Below are 18187 nucleotides of genomic sequence, written 5' to 3'. Positions count from 1 at the left end.
GCCAGTAATCTATAACTCAATTTCTGCCTCTGTCACATGGTTGTTTCTCTTCCAGTCTCCTCAACTGTGTCCAAATTTCCTCTGCTTCTAAGGACCCCAGTCATATTGTATTAAGGCACATCCTGATTCAGTTTAGCCTCACCTTAAGTAAATAGTAAAGATCCTGTTTACAAATGGGTCCATATCCACAAGACTAGGGATTTGGACCTTAACATGTTTTTTGATGGGTGTGATTCAATCCATAACAGTGTTAGAGCAGAATTATGAACATGGTACTTCTCTAGGAAAGAGAATAATTTCCATTTATCAAGTGCTGAAGTTCTTATATGTATCACTTAGGTTGTTCATGTATTTTATCATCTGAACTAAGGCACTTTCAAGATGAAAGTTAGCACTATTAATAATTACTCCATAAAAAATGGGCAAAAAACAGAACTTCCCTGGGCAAGAGGGACAACTGACAATGATAACATTATCTTGCTTTGTCTTCACAGCAAACCCATGAAGTAGGTAGTATTAGCACCATTTGATATATGAGAAAACCCTGGCGAGTTAGGAGTAATTCACAGAAGTGACAATTAACTTGAGGCATGAAACAGAAATATGGAGTTTTTGGCAAAGGGATTGCTATAAGCAAAAGTATAGAAAGGGTAAATTGTAATGGTGCACTTGACTTCATTGTGGCTTGGAATTCTTGAAGGTGGGATGTGGAAGGAAATATCTGGGGGCGAAACTGAAAATGTGGAATTTCTGATGTCTATAGATCCCATCTATGGTGTTGATTTCATTATGGGCTCCTGGTTCAGTCTGCTAAATCTATGTTTGGTAAACGGCCTTGTTTACATCTCCACCTGATCCAACAGAATTAAACACAGTAGATACCAACACAGCTGCTTCCAGAGCTCAGCTGTACTGTCCCCAGGAACGTCCCTCACATTGCTGTGCAGTTCTGCAATGCTTGTAGGTTTGTGAAGCAGTATAGTCAACACTTTACTTCTCCCCTTTTTTTCACAGTCATTCATCAAGAATCTATTATGAGCTCACTATTAGGATAGGGGAGACTCAGATGTATCTTATATAGCATCTCCCTTTAATGTATTTACACATGTATTTCCATGACTGTAATACTGACACATACAGCCGTAAGATGTTCAAAATTAAAGAATTTTACTATTCAGAGGAGAGTGTTTTCTGCTAGTCTAGTAGATCAGAGAGAGGTGGATTTCTGACAAGTGGCATTTAACCTGATATATGAAGGGAGGAAAGGGTTTGGACATCCTAAGACACGGATTTGGGACTGTCAAGGAAGCACAGAGAGGGTAGAGAATTTGAAAGAGTACTAAGATAAGAAAATACAAGGGTTAATGAAGAAAAAGTTTTACAGGAAAATGTGGTGAGTGAAAGGGAGCAAGGAGAAATAATCCCAACAGGTGGTTTAAGGAAAAGCTTCAGGAATGACAAGCAAAGGACTTCAGTAATTTCATAGCTCCTGATTTAGGGAAGATGAGAAATCTTAAATCCTAACAATTCCAGACATCCTCTCCAAACAAAGAATGAACAAAGGGGCTTCAGCTTGATTTCCTTCCTTGGAAGAAGACCAGATATGGGGCTAAATGTAAAAGTTTCATCCACCCCCCCTTAAAAGAAAAAAACACCAATTGCATGCCACTAAACCTGGTTCAAGTTACCAGGGTCTACCAGGATTTACCAGCAAGTCTGTATTGCTGCCATGGTTTCCTCAAAGGCTGCTGGGTTGATGAACATATGACAGGGTATCATGGGGCAAGGAAGAATCTTCTCTGGAATCCACAAATTATAAAGTCCCATAGCCTTAATTTGATACCAGCCAGACCATTGAACTACTTCCAACTTCATCTCCAAACTCTCCTGTCTTACTTTACCAGAACTGCTATGACAATTACCACACAGTCAGCTGGCTTAAACACTAAGCACTTATATTCTCATGGTTTCAAAGGATAGAAGTCCAAAGTCAAGACATCAGTAAGGCAATGCTTTCTCCTGTGGTTGGTAGCATTCTTGTGATGCAGTCTTGGTATTATTATGCATCTCATGGTAATATTTCTGTGTACCTATTCTGGCCTCCATTGATTTCTGGCTTCTAGTTTCTCCTGATTTCTGTCTTCTTCTGACTGACTATGCCTGAATTTCCTTTATGTATAAGACCTCCAGTCATATGACTAAGACCCACTGTGATTCAACTTGGCTACACCATAACTAATATCTTCAAAAGGTCCTATTTTCACATGGGTTCATGCCCACAGAAATGTGGATTAAGAGCTGAACATGTCTTTTGTGGATAATATAATTCAGTCCCCAACAACTCACAATGGGCACTCAACCAAACTAGCCCATGGTTCTAGCTTCTTTACCTGTGTTTGTTATGTTTTCTTCCTCTGACCATTATCTACCTCATCTCCTTCCCACCATAATTTCTGATCCATGCTTCAAAGACAAATCAGATGCCTCCTACTCCATAAAGACCTCCCTGGTTTCATGCCCAGAATGGCCTCTGAAAGGAAGTACTGTCTTTCTAATGTGAGCTCCCATGGTGTTTTTCATTATTATTCCTTTTTGGAATTGTTATTTCCTGTGACACAGGTTTTGCCTTTATCTTATCTCCCTATAAAAGTAAACTCCATGACGCTTAAACAAACTCTGCTTTAAAAATCTCACCTGAGTTCATATAGTTTGAGAGTGGAGGAAGCAGAATTGAACTTCAGTTTAACCTCATAGCTCCCCTCTTAAACACTCTGCATCCATTTTTGCCTTCTACAGCCCCTAGTACAGTGATTACCAATTCTTTGTTGATTACAGGAAACACCAATGCACATGGCTTTTCCAGATGATAATATTGAATATGATTGACAAGCTTACTTTTGTTATAATGTTATTACCGGACTAAGTTTTTAATGTATGAAAGAGAACTCAGAACTTTTCAAACAAAAGGCATTTATTGATCTCTTATTTTAGCAAACTAATCTGATAAATTCAGTATAAATGCAGTTCTAATTTTATTAATGAAGAGACTGAAGTACAGAGATGTTAAGTGATTTATTTGAGATAATTATTGGCAGGGTTGGGAGTGGGACAAAGGTGATCCAACTTCCAACACATTTCTCTTACTATTATAAGTTGATGTGCATATCTCGACCACCAACTAAAGGGAAAATAAAACATTTCATTTCCTCACTTCATTGAATCACATTTATAGCATAATTACAGTTAGTTGACATATAAATGAAGGAAAAATTAAAAACAAAACTAATATTTATTAGGCATCTTTTATGTGACAAATACATTATACGTTTGAAAAATGCAAAAAGGGAAGCATTATTATTCCCATTTTATAGATGAATAGACTGAGCTTTAGAGTGATTAAGTCACTTTCCTAAAGTCACACAGCTTAAGAAAATTGGAGAATCTGGATGAGAACTCATTTCTCTATGATCCAAAGTAGCAAAGTACTGAATGCTTCCCAGTAGCCACAGTAGAAAAGGCAGACCTTTGATTAGCTTTTTATCCTATCACTCAATCTTGCCAAGTTTGTTGGCCTGTCTGAGCTTAGTTTCATCAACTTTAAAATGAGGATATGCCTATCATGCATGGTTGTTGTAAGAACTTCATGAGATATAAAGTGCTTTGTTCATTGAATGGCACACAGCAGACAAAAACAAAAATTAATTAATTCTCTGGTAACAAGGTCACTGATTAGAGATGTAGGGATGGGATTCAAAGATAGATCTTCCTGAGTCTAAGGCAACTGTTTTTTCAATTATAGCATATACTTGTTGTTTTAGTTTCCTGGGTGCTAAACCAAATATCATGCAAATGGTTGTCTTAAACAATGGGAATTTATTTCATCATGATTTTGAGACTAGGAGAAGTCTAAAATGGAGGTGTAAGCAAGGCAATATTTTCTCCAAGAAGACTGTTGTGTTCTGGGGCTGGCTGCCAGTCCTTGGTTTTTCTATAATATGGTAATGCACATGGCAATATCTTCTCCCTTCTTTCTCCAGTTCCAGTGTCCAACTACTTGCCATGGCTTTTCTCTCTATCTGACCTTTACCCTGCTTTAAAGGATTCTAGTAATTCAGATTAAACCTGATTTAGTTGGGCCACACCTCAACTAAAGTGATATCTTGAAGAGGTCTTATTTACAATGGGCCAAACTCAATAGAATGTGGACCAAGACCAAGATAATGTTCAAACTGTGTTACACAACTCAATTGACATCACTCCACCCTCTAGACCCCAAAAAGACATTTTCTCTCTGTATGCAAAATACATCCATTCCATCAAAATATTCAAAAAGCTTTATGTCATTTCAGTAGCAATGCTAAACACAAAGTCTCATCAAAATAAGCTATGGATGTGGTCCATCCTAAGACAAAATTTCTTGTCTCTAATGGATCTATAAAACATGGAAATCAAGTTATCTGCTTCCAGTATACAATAGTGGGATAAGCACAGTATAAATATTCCTATTCCAGAATGAAGAAATTGAGAGGAAAATAGAGGTCATATGTTCTAGATGAGTCTGAAATCCAGAAGGACAATGTCATTAGATTTCAAGTTCTAAGGGTCATCTATGGATTGATATTTTGTCCTCCAGCCCAGATTGAGAGACAGCCCCATCCCTTTCAAATTCTTGCATAGTGGCTATGCTGTCCTGTAAAAACAGGACACTGGCCCAACCCTAGCTGAGGTTTGGGGTAGTGGCAGATATCTCCTTGAAGAGAGAGGCACAGACCCCACCAAATCTGAGCATTAGAGTGGCTGCACAATCCCAAAACAATGAGATGCAAGACCCACCTCCTCCAAGAACAGGGGAAGACTCAGCCTTTCCACAGAAATGGGAAAGCCTTGGCCAAAGAGATATTTCAGTCCAGATTTTTGCTTCCCTGGTCATTCTACATTCAATTCTTCCCTTCTCTGTCCCTTTTACTCCAGGCTGGCTGTGATTCTGCTCATAAACATTTTGCAAAAACAAAACAAAACAAAACAAAACTTGTTGGCTTTGGATGCAGTTCAAGCAGATCCAAATCATCAGGCAATAGAATGCTCCACACAATCCTCTTGGATAATCGCATTTCCAATCCTGACTTCCACAGAAATGGCTGACTGGATCCATGTTCAGCCACACTCTGTTCAGCAAAAGGTTTTTCAGTTAACACTTACATGGAGCCCTGTCCTCTGTGGACCCACTTCCTGAAAACTCAAGGAGGTCCCTGATAGATATGCCTTTGGCTCTAATCTCATACCACACTATCTAGATTGGCTCAGAATCTTTCAAATCTTCAATCTCTGATTTCTTTGTGTTTAAGAGTTCACGTTTCATCTTATTCCTTTCCTCTTGCATTTTACTATAAGCTGCCAGGAGAAGACAGGCTATAACCTCTGCATTAGCTTAGAAATCTCCTAAGCTAAATACCCAAGTTCATTGCTTAAAATTTCCACTTTCAATCTGACATCAGAGCTCAATTTTTCCAAGTTCTCTGTCATTTTATAAAAAGGATCACCTTTCTTACAATTTCTGGATCACACATTTTCATCATTTCCTTCTAAGACCTCATTGGAACTATCGTTAATGTCCATGATATTTACCAACAGTCTCTTCTAAGCAATCTAGATTTTTTTCTGTAAAGCACCTCACAACTCTTCTAGCCTCTACTCATTACTCAATTCTAAAGTTGTTTCTACATTTTTAGATATTTGTAACTGCTAACCCCCCCTCCTGCTACCAAAAATTGCTTTAGTTTCCTGGCTGGGAAAACATCATACAAAAGGTTGGATTAAACAATGGGAATTTATTACTGCATGATTTTGAGGCTAGGAGAAGTCCAAAATCAAGGCATCAGCAAGATGATGCTTTCTCCAAGACAACTGTGACATTTGGGGGTGGCTGCTGTCAATCCTTGTTCCATGGCTTTTCTATCACAGGGCAGTGAACATAGTTAACCTCTCCAGGTTCTGTTAATTTCCAGCTTCTGGCTGCTCCCTGTGGCTTCTCTCTCTGACCAACTTTGGCTCTGCTTATAAAGGGCTCTAGTAATCTGAATTAAAGCCCAACCTGACTCAGTTGGGCCATGTGTCAACTGAAGCAATATCTTGAACAGATCTTATTTACAATGGAAACACACCCACCAGAATGTGGACCAAGACCAAAAACATGTCTAAGCTGGGTACACAGTTTAATCCACCTCACTTGGTTTGTAATTAATGTTATAGGAACCTATTTTCTTATTTTTCACAAAACATATATTATTTACACATTGTATTCCAAAAAAGAAACTGAAAGCTGGATTTCTAGATTGTTTGTGGACTGTCAGCTCCACATCCAACCATTAGTCAGGAGTTGTTCTTTCTCCACAATGTGACACTAAGGACATGTTTTTGGAAATTCATCATATGACCTGGGTAATTTTGAACCAGATCAAATTAAACGCATGTATAGTAACACCCATTAGAAAGCCTGGAATATCCTGGGTCTCTTATCCGTAAAACATTTTGGAGGCTTTCTTGATGAATGGGCTTGCTGTACACTTTACAGAACCATTGTCTTCCATTGACTTTTGACTACATTGTACTTGCATACAGGTTTTGAAGAAAGACTATTGATTTTAAGAATTTTAAACTGAAGGTGTAATGGAATTTCAGCACATCTGAGGAAAAAAACTTCTGATACCTGATAGTTTTGACTTTTCATAAAAAGTTTGTAGCCTTGAGAGTATGCAATGAAGAATCCTCTTCTGTTATCAGTAATTGATACATCAGAGTTAATGAGAGTATTCCTTGATACAGTTTAGGGAATTAGGGTGGAAAGCAACCAAAAAAAAAAAAAAATCTAACTTCTAAATGAGATGAGAAAAGAGGGCTAGGAAGGCATACGGGAAATTTTGGATGGGAGAAGGATGACTAAACCTGTTACATTTAGAATTTTTCTAAATTTAGCCTATGGGATTTTTCTGACCTGTATTTTCTTTATGTCCTAGGGTCCTAGAGTTTCCTTGAGGACTGAAGGGATGTCAATATGGAAAAATGACAAAATTTAAATGCCTGCCACTTTTGAATATTAGGCAGAGGAGATTAAGGGGATCCAGTGACAATTAGGTGAAACCAATCACTTGACAGACGGTAAACTAAGGACAGAAAAGAAAAGGGTCTTGTCAAAGGTCATACAGCTAATTAGCAGCAGATTCTAAGTTCCCAGGTCCTAATCTTGAACCTTGCACAAATCCTGAGACTGTTGTTAGTGGCAGCAAACTCAGAGAGATAACATAGTAACTGGAAACACAACAGATTCCTTTCTGTCAAAACATGTATCTTAGCCTTGTATCATCCAGAACCTGGCACATACCTAACATGCATCAGTTTTTGCTGAATATGTGAATGGATGGATTCTCTACTGAAATAAGTCATGTCTCAAATCAATCCCGTTTCCTGTGTTTTTAACTAAATTTTCTAAGACTTTCTTTCAGAGTAGAGAATGCTTACATATTTGGTCCTTGCATTTATTATGCCCCTGAATAAAATCTGCTTTAGAGTGACTGTTTTTGTTTGTTTGCTTGTTGGTTGGTTGTTTTTTTTTACCACTATCGATTCTTGTTTCTATTTCTAATTAATATTTATGTGACCTTTAAGTAAAACAAACAAAAAACTAATGTTCCTTGTTCAGTGTGTCTTTTAAAAATATTAATTTATATTTCTTACATATTGTAGAGTTAAGGATTACAGAAATCCCTTCAAAATATAAGATTTTCTCAGCAAGTAGATGGTAATGTGGGTAGTATTACTTGGAAAGCTGTTAACATTTTCTTTTTCCTGTCACAACCCTTCTACCAATACCATTTACCTATGATAGTAATATGTTTTCATTTTCTTATTGAGTTTTTTTCCCAATTAGCTTTTTAAAAGCTGCTTTTACATCTTTGTTCTGCAGACTGTAGATCAAAGGATTCAACATGGGGATGATAATAGTGTAGAACACAGAGGCCCATTTGTTGTGGTCCAGGGAGTAGCTGGATGTTGCTCTCAGGTACATAAACATGACTGTGCCATAGAGGAGGGTGACACCAGTGAGGTGAGACCCACAGGTGGAGAAAGCCTTAATGCTGTCTTCAGCTGAGTGCATCCTGATGATGGCAATGAGGATGAAGGCATAGGAGATGAAGATGATAAGGATGGTGCTGAATTCAATGAAGCCACACAGACTGAAGAGTAAGGTCTCACTGATGTAGGTGTCTGAGCAAGAGAGGGCTAAGAGTGGTGGTATTTCACAGAAGAAGTGGTTGATGATATTGGAATCACAATAACTGAGGCTGAAGGTGAGGGAAGTATGGGCTACCAAACTCACCAGACCAAACAGGTAAGAGCCCAGCATGAGAGCCAAGCATACCCTCTTGGACATGAAGGTGTCATAATGAAGAGGTCAACAGATGGACACAAAACAGTCATAGGCCCTGGCCACCAGGACATAGCACTCAGCATCTATGAAACCTATGAAGAAAGCAAACTGGGTGGCATAGCTGGAGAAGGAGATGGCTGCACTTACTTAGGAAGTCTGGCAACATCCTGGGGGCAATGGCTGAGGAGTAGCCCAGGTCAACAAAGGAGAGATTGCAGAGGAAAAAATACATGACTGTGTGAAGCTGGGTGTCTGTGATGATCAGGATAATCATACCAACATCCCCCACTACACTGACCATGTAGACCACCACCAGAAAGACCACAAAGAAGATGATCTGCAGCTGAGGGTCCTGAGTGATGCGTGTAAAGATGAACTCAGTCACCACTGAGTGGTTTCCTCTATCCATCTCTTCAGTTTTGTGTGTGTCTGGATTTGATTTCTTAATGATTGTAATTAAGTTCCTTGCCACTGGAAATATTCAAACTAAAGATAAAAAATCATAAACTAGAGATATTATAACAATTATATATATTCTTACATAAATGAAGACTTCTTTGGGGCAATTTTTAAAACCCCTGCCAGTCAAAAGATTCTGTGACCAATAGGGTAACTCAAATGACTTTGGTGAAGGTGATGGTCATATGTCATCTCCAGGTACCCAGTCGAAACAGAAGTTATTAGCTTTCTGGGGATGAAAAATTATGATTTTACAATCTCCTTGGTGACGTGAGGTCATTTATCCCATGATATCTGACGCTTGATCTGGTCTGGGAAATTACCCATTTAACTAATTAGTAAAGAAGAGTCATTTCTAGCATTCCTTATTTCTTTCTAAAACAAAGAATATATGAATTCAGATAATAAATAAATGTTAACTCTCATTACATGTAGGCATAGAGAGGAAGCACAAAATGAATTTTTAAGTTTAACACATCACACATGCATATAAAGTGAAATGCTTGGAGTAGAGGGTGAGAAATATAACCTCTAAAATTACAATATTAAAAAAAACAGGAGTTATTCAGTGTAACTATGTGTCAAACTATTATTAAGTGTTTTGCAGGGACTGCACAATTTCATCCTCACAATATGAGACAAGTGTCATCATTACCATCATCTCATATGTGAAAAAATAAGCAAATATAGGCTAGCTATTAAGTAACTGCCAAAGTCAACAGCTAATAAACAATAGAGCTGGGTCTGTCAGACCCACTACATTTTATTGTGTTCCATGTAAACGTGGTTTTATGGAGGTTAAGTTTCTTTATTTTTGTGCCTGCCTTTCCTTTCCTGCTTGGCTATCATGCATGAACATGAAACCAGTTCTTAGGTTTCCTTGATTTTTGCAAGCACTCAGTGGTCAAGCATGGGCTATAACTAGTGTGAAGGCACAACTGTGTCTTTGGGAAACTTCTATTGCCTAACCAACAGCCCCTGATAGACCAGCTCAGAGATAAGATTCAAGGATCCCTCAGTAAGGAGAGAATAGAGAAAGTGTTGTCCATTGCTGTGGTCACACAGGAGCATGTATTTATTAAATCTCTTTTCCCTTTAATGACTATCTGACCCCACTACAAGATTTCTAAGAGGGAAATTGGGAAAAAATAATGTAGAAATGAGTATTGCCTCTTATCTAAAGGTGAAGGGAGAAGTCAGACTGTAACTTCTTTAATTAGGTTGCTGCTTAAGAAAGAAGAGAAAGTGGAGAAGTAGCTTTATATATCTTTCATATGTCTTTTGTATATCTTTCATAGGTTACTTTAAGTCCTAGGGTAGGCAGAAGTAGGGCCCTCATCTTTTAATCTACATAGAATATAATCAACCATATCAAAGAGGGGGCTCTAATAAATAAACAATACCATGTATTGGTCCAAGAGTTTATAATTTCAAAGATTTTGTATTTATTACTGTTCAATTAATTGTTAATATCATGAATGTGTATATCACATCAAATAGGAGACAGAGAATGAAAAGACAAACTAAGGCCTAGGAAAAAGCACATTTCTGATAAAGGAGATATATATATATATATATATATATATATACCAACTCTGAATGATAAGAAAACCAAAAGCCCAATGAAAATGAGCCAAAATTTGAACAGACACTTAACCAAAGAAGATACATTTGTGGGAATTAAGCACAGGAAAAGATGCTAAACATCATTAGTTATTAATTAGTTATTAAGGTAATTCAATTGAATTATCACTACACATTTATTAAAATGACTAAATTTTTCAAAAAAGAGTAACATACCAAGTATTGACAAGGAAGTAGATGGACTGGAACTTCTGTCAATGTTGGTGGGAACATAAAATGGTACAATCACTCTGGACATGCTTTGGCACTTTCTTATGAAATCAACATACAACTACCCACCTTATTATCCAACCACACCACTCTTGGGCACTTAGCCAAAAGAGAAGAAAGTACATGTCCATATAAAGACTTGTATACAAATGTTCATAGTAGCATAGACAATAGCCAAATGTTCAGTTGTTTTTTAATAGCCAAGAAACTGAAACAGCCCAAATTTCCATCTGTAGGTGACTGTATAAACAAATTGTGGCATTTCCATAAAAGGGAATATTACTCAGCAATTAAAGGGAATGAAATATTGATATAGGCATCATGCTGGATGTGTGATCAATCTCAAAACAATTACGCTGATTGAAAAAAGCAGAAACAAAGATGTATACATTAGATGATTCTGTTTATAAAACTCTAGAAATGCAAGTTAATAGGTGGCAGAACATCAGTGGTTGCCTGAGGAGGGGGCTGTGTGAGGGGGAACATTAGGAAGAGATTACAAAGAGGAAGGAGGAAACTTCTGAGGACGATGGTTAAGTTCACTACTTTGATTGTGGTGATGGTTTCACAGATGTCTTCATATATCAAAATTTATCAAATTGTGCACTTTAAATATGTACAATGTATTGTATATTCATTATACCTCCAAAAAAGCTGTTAAAAAGAACAAAGTACTTGTCCCTATTCCAACTCAGCTCATTCTCACTGCATGTGAATGCATATTATCATTTCATTGGTTAGGATGCTGAGGAAACGAAGACTTAATCAGAGTGAGAGGACTTGCCAGGTCATGTAATAAGTTAGTTGCAGAATCAGCCATTGAATCTGGGACCGCTAGTTTCCCACACCGTGCTTTGCTGATTTCTTTTTCCCCCATTGCCTCACGCAGGAATGTGAAAATGACACATCAGGGATTAAAAAAAAAAGAGGAAAAAATAGCTCTCCAGTTGTCAGTTTCCTTTTTTTTACTTTAGAGGGTAAGAAAATAATCCTAATGTTAAACCTAGAAGGACAGTTTGGTCAAACTCATCATTTAATAGATGAGGAAACAGACCTGGACATCAATATTGAATACATAGCCTAGATTCTGACTTACCAGGAGCCCAAATGTACAAATGACAAATAGTTGTGGGCAAATATTACCAGGGTCTGAAATTGAGATGCATAAATATATGAAAATCATTTAAAGTATGTATACCACTTTGAGGAGACACTCTAATTTGCCTGTCAGTAATATATAATTAATGCAATTTGTGCTAGATGCTGGGAGACACAAAGACTTAAAGTACTTCTTGTTGCTTCATTCCCATCAATTCAGAAAATTGATTATGCATTATTTTGACTAAGCCATATCTTTTGTTTTTATATTTATTTATTTTTAGTAAGGAAAATACAGTTGATTCCTATCGACACAGTCAGAAACATAATTGGCACACAATGAAGATTTATTTGAAAAATAAATAAATCACCCTTTCTCACCTAAGTGTGAATTAGTTGTTATATGGGATCAGACTGTGGTAAATTAAAGCAGATTGAGATTTATACAATAAGAGTGTGGATCAAGGTTGGAAAAAAGATCACATGGCACTAAGAGATCATTGGGAGGGACATAGGATATAAGAAACCTAGGTGATAGCAAAGTGGTAGAATAAGACCACTGGGCCACAAAGGTGAATTTGGATTGTGAACAGGATGGGTGATAGGGCCTAGTCAGCCCTATACTATGAAGCAAGACACCTAGAGAGCTCTAGAATAAGCAGAGAACCCATGCCAAATCCTATGCTGATTGTCGTTAAAAGAGGCACCAGATTGGTTGAGGTGCCTAGATAACATACCTGTATCAGTCCGCATTTTTAATTTTCAGGTTTATGGAGATTTTTCATTAATATCACAAGTAAATCAATGTGATTTACAACAACTGCAATTACTTTTAACTTCAGGAGATAAATAGCTGCATTTTCTGTAATTAAATATATTATATAACATAAATATAGTGCTGAGAATTATAAAATGAAGTGCTCTGTGTATTTGTCCTCTCATCTATTAATTGAGGGGGTCATTCAAAGTGATCTTAAATGTTAAGAGAATATGAAGTGCATTTCCTGGGTATAAATTCACAGTAACATTGTGACTATGGAAAACGTAATATTTTTAGCTTTTTATTTTAATGACATATATACAACTCAAAATATCCCATATGAGTGCAAAATTCAGTGGCATTAATTATATCCACAATATTATGCTACTTTTTGACTACCTCAAACAGAAATGCTGCATGCCACCCATGATAGCCTGTAATCTACTTTTTGTCTCTATGAATTTGCTTATTTCATATGGCAACCTCATCTTTAGTACCTCACATTTCCCATCTACAAAAATGGGATAATGACACTACCTTCTTTGGGAGTCCTTGTGTCATGTGCTTCTGACCTGGACAAGAAATCAGGACTGCCTATGGAATAATGGGAACGAACTGTCAGGTCAAGTTAAAGGAATCACAGAGGAAGAACATCAAAGGTCATGGAATGGAAGTTTTGGGGGATTAGAAAAGAGGTATTCTTCATAATTCTTCAATATAAAAGTGTCTCATTGTCTGATCTTTGCTTGTTAAACATACAGGCTTGAAAAGCCAGGGCATGACGAATATCATTTTCCTAAATCCTTAGTAAATGATTACACATATTTATTTTACTGCTAGCTACAATTTGAATGGGATATGTCTAACTTTTTCATGGCTGGGCCATCATCCCAAAGTGCAGACTAATTTTTTCAGAGATCAACCACTGACGTGTACATAAATTCAACTTATTGGCAATATACTAATATACTAGGATATACTAGTATATCCTTTTGTCATAGAAAAAATATATTGTTGTACAAATAGAAAGTAACCCTTTCAAGTATATAAGATATAATCTTACTATTGGTTACAGCATGTGTGTATGTTTCTAATGAGAAATAGAGCACAAATGTACAGATTTATCCTCCTCTATTTTGCTTGTTAGACATTGCATATCATATAATTTTCCTGCCCTCCTTTATTACTAACCCAATGACTGTTGCTCATTCATTGTTGGGTAAACTTATCTTACATGAAAATCTTGAATTTCATGGGCTGGTAACAATGTACATTTTAGTAAAGATATACAGCTTTATCACTGATTTCTCATAACTTAATCCCTCATTTAGAGGTCTGCCAAAATGAGGGAGGCCTCTCCTGTCTTGGTCAGACATTACCTAGATTTATTAATTTTATTGACCTAGTTTTGTCTTAGAATTTTCAGGGCACTAGAACACAAGGACAAATAAAAGTGTCTCTTGATTGCTTTATTCTCTAAAAAATGCAATGCCAGATATCATTCAATTATTCTGACGGGGACTCTCTCATCTTCAATAGAATAAATAAAGAAAAAGTATCTACACATATTTTCTTCCTTCCATCCTATTGAAAGTGGTGCCTAATTTCTTTAAATATTTAAGGACCCATGTACTCATGTACCAAGCAGGATACACAAATGTTGGATAGGGATTTCAGCCTCAAAGGAGAATCTAGCCCCACAAAACATCAAATTACAGTTATGCCCTTGAGGAACAAAGATTTTAATTGCTTCTATACAACCATTCATAAAATTCTTTAGGGAATATACTTAAGGAATACACTATAAATCTTACCACTTTCAACTGGCAAAATGTGGTAAGCCAACTTTTATATGTAGGTCATTTTCTCCATTTGTATACTAAAAATTCTTCTTGTTCTATTGCGTGGTGATTAGCATCCTACTTATGCAATGTGGGAAAAGAAAAAGAATATTTTCATCAATTGGGCTTGCTTTCCTATTCACATATATTAATGGGAGTGCATTCCATCTCTAAAAAAATCAATTATTATATGCAAGGTTTTCTGCTATCTGTCATTTAAATAAGCAATGACCTAGGGGGAATTCTTAAAGAATATTTGCAGCTAAATCTTATTTCACAATGAATGAATGAAAAAGTGTGTCTAGAGCTATAAGCTAAGTCTACATTGTAACATTACCAGTTCTTTCCTAAATAATTTAATAAGTGGGTTACTGACACAAGAATTTAAGATAAAAAATGCCATACTCTTCCCAAATACTTGCTTCCTTTATTTACTGTTGAAATATCATCTATCTGGATGGCTTCAAGATGCCCTCATTGCACACTTACCTGCATTTTTCTTCACAGTGCTTTGCTTGCTTCTACTTGACATTATATATATTTTTTCTCATGTTTACTATCTGATTCCTGTGCTATAGTAGATGTTCCACAAGGTTGGGGAATTTTTTCAGTGCTGTAACCCCAGAACCTAGAACAGAAGAAATCAAACCTTACAATATAAATAAATAAATGAGTGACTCAATTTATAAATGAGAGGACAATACAGCCACATGTTAAGAGATAAATTTAGCTAATGCAATGTTGTTTTTTAATGAAATTAGGCCATAGAACACTGACTTTCAAGTGAAAATGACATGCTGAACACTCCTCTCACAATTTGTATCTGAAAAACAGGATACCAGAACTGGAGAATCCTGAGAGATTCAACTCTTCAGTTGTCCATTTAAATGATGCAAAGGACGTGGTTTTCATACCTGATTTTCTTTCCCTTTTGACATATTTTCCTCATGATATTTTTAAAAGTACCAAATGTGCAGTTTCCCAAGTAGATGTGTATAAATGTCTGAGTATGCATATGTGTGCAGGTATGTATATGTGTGTGTGCATGTATACATGTATGATTATATAAGAGTATGTATATGTGTGTGTGCATGTATACATGTGTGATTATATAAGAGTATGTGTGTGTGCATGTATACATGTGTGATTATATAAGAGTATGCATGTGTGTGCATGTATACATTTGTGATTATATAAGAGTATGCATGTGTGTGCATGTATACATGTGTGATTATATAAGAGTATGTATGTCTGTGTGCATGTATACATGTGTGATTATATAAGAGTATGTATATGTGTGTGTGCATGTATACATGTGTGATTATATGAGTGTGCATGTGTGTGTGCATGTATACATGTGTGATTCTATAAGAGTATGTATATGTGTGTGTGCATGTATGCATGTGTGATTATATAAGAGTATGTATGTGTGTGTGCGTGTATACATGTGTGATTATATAAGAGCATGTATATGTGTGTGCATGTATACATGTGTGATTATATTCATATGTATATGTGTGTGTGCATGTATACATGTGTGATCATATAAGAGCATGTATATGTGTGTGCATGTATACATGTGTGATTATATAAGAGCATGTATATGTGTGTGCATGTATACATGTGTGATTATATGAGTATGTATATGTGTGTGTGCATGTATACATGTGTGATTATATGAGCATGTATATGTGTGTGCATGTATACATGTGTGATTATATAAGAGTATGTATATGTGTGTGTGCATGTATACATGTGATTATATAAGAGTATGTACATGTGTCTGTGTGCATGTATACATGTGTGATTATATAAGAGTATGTACATGTGTGTGTGTTTGCATGTATACATGTGTGATTATGTAAGAGTATGTATGTGAGAAACTGAGTTTGAGAGAGGGAAAGAAAGAGGCATATAGAGTAACAGTATTGTGGTAGAAAGTATATGTAGATACACAAATGTGTTGAAAAGTGAACAGTGATTATCCATGGCTGAGATCTATGAGACAATAAAATGGATGAAATAAACAAAGAATAAGGATCAGATGAAAATCTCACATTTCCTGCCATTTTCAGTTTTCAAAGGATGAGAAAATGTCCTCTCCAAATCATACGATAGTGACTGAATTCATTCTCCTGGGGCTCAACTACGATGCAGTGCTGGTGAAAATTCTGTTTGGGGTGTTTCTGGTGATCTGCCTAATCACACTGGCAGGGAATCTGTGCATGATTGTGCTGATCAGGACAAGTTCATGCCTCCACACTCCCATGTATTTCTTCCTGGGACACATCTCCTTTGTAGACATTTGCTATTCTTTCAACATTACTCCAAATATGCTGTACAATTTCCTCTCAAACCAAAAGACTATCTCCTATGCTGAGTGCTTCACACAGTGTCTTCTCTTCATTGCCCTGGTGATCACTGAGTTTTATATCCTGGATTCAATGGCAATAGATCACTATGTGGCCATTTGTAGCCCTCTTTATTACAGTACCAGAATGTCCAAGAACATTTGCAGGTCTTTAGTCACAGTCCCTTATATGTATGGCTTCCTTAATGGCCTCTTTCAGACACTGTTGACTTGTCACTTATCCTTCTGTGGTTCCCTTGAAATCAATCATTTCTACTGTGCTGAACCTCCTCTTCTAATGTTGGCCTGCTCTGACACCTCTGTCAAAAAGACGGCAATGTTTGTAGTTGCCAGCTTTACACTCTCAAGTTCTCTATTTATCATCCTTCTGTCCTACCTTTCCATTTTTGCAACCATGTTGAAGATGCATTCTGCTCAAGGCAGGCACAAAGACTTCTCTACTTGTGGTTCCCATTTGACAACAGTTACCATATTTTATGGAACTCTCTTCTGCATGTACTTAAGGGCTCCAACTGATAAGTCCATAAAGGAGTCCAAAATAATTGCAGTCTTTTATGTTCTTTTGAGCCCAATGTTGAACCCATTGATCTATAGTCTAAGGAACAAGGGTATGATCCATACTATGCAACAAATGATCAAGGGAAATTTCTTTAATTAAATTGCAGTTTAGGTGTCTGCTCATTTGTAATCAGTAAATGCTGTGGTAACATAATTAGACTCTTTGAAGGACAAACCCATTACTCTGAGATCATGATTTGTTTATTGTCATGAGCTTGGAATGCTTTCTTTTGATAATTGCTTCTCAAAATTAATACCTTCAAGAGATACTGGGTTGATAAAACACTTTAGTATTTAAACATAAAATTTTTTTTTTGGCAGTAATCCGATGAAAATGAATTGTTTTTATCCAATACTTCTGCATGTTAATGATAATATCTTTACTACTTGGGATTAAATTTTATAACAAGTTTACTCTAATTGGAATGCTGTACATCTGTCTATACTGAATTATATGATCTACAAACCCATAGTGAGACCCAAGGTAAGCAGACTTGTTTTACCCTTTCTTTAAATGATGAAAGTATCTCTACTCCAATGTGTTATATAGAACAGTTACTCTGAAGCCTCACTAATCACTAGAATCACCTTTAGGAAATTTTTAAATATATGGGTATTCCATAGGTGTAAACTTTCTCTCATTTTTCAATAAACCACCATCATGTGTATTTTGATAAACATTTTTTTCCATGTGATTTTACTGATTATTGTCCTCAATATTTAAAATTAACTGTCCATGCCTGCTTATGAGTTACCAAGCATACAGATCCAATTCAGTCCTCAATATATTATAATGGCATCCAGGTATTTTCAGTGTAGTG

At 36.4% G+C, this 18187-nt stretch overlaps 1 protein-coding gene and 1 pseudogene across 1 annotated transcript; one reads left to right on the top strand and one right to left on the bottom strand.

Moving 5' to 3' along the window:
- Positions 1-7900: 7900 nt before the first annotated feature.
- LOC119517121 lies at positions 7901-8834 on the bottom strand (annotated as a pseudogene).
- Positions 8835-16530: 7696 nt separating this feature from the next.
- LOC119518263 (olfactory receptor 5M10-like) lies at positions 16531-17466 on the top strand. Its single transcript, XM_037815352.1, has one exon. The coding sequence runs from the start codon at positions 16531-16533 to the stop codon at positions 17464-17466; it is 936 nt and encodes a 311-aa protein (XP_037671280.1).
- The last annotated feature ends 721 nt before the right edge of the window (positions 17467-18187 follow it).

This window comes from Choloepus didactylus, chromosome 21 (assembly GCF_015220235.1).
Source record: "Choloepus didactylus isolate mChoDid1 chromosome 21, mChoDid1.pri, whole genome shotgun sequence".
Lineage (NCBI taxonomy): Eukaryota > Metazoa > Chordata > Mammalia > Pilosa > Megalonychidae > Choloepus > Choloepus didactylus.
This window is presented reverse-complemented; position numbering and strand designations above follow the sequence as displayed.

Bases quoted from the DNA above. Each gene is read 5' to 3' on its own strand.
- LOC119518263 (XM_037815352.1), top strand. From the start codon at position 16,531: ATGTCCTCTCCAAATCATACGATAGTGACTGAATTCATTCTCCTGGGG.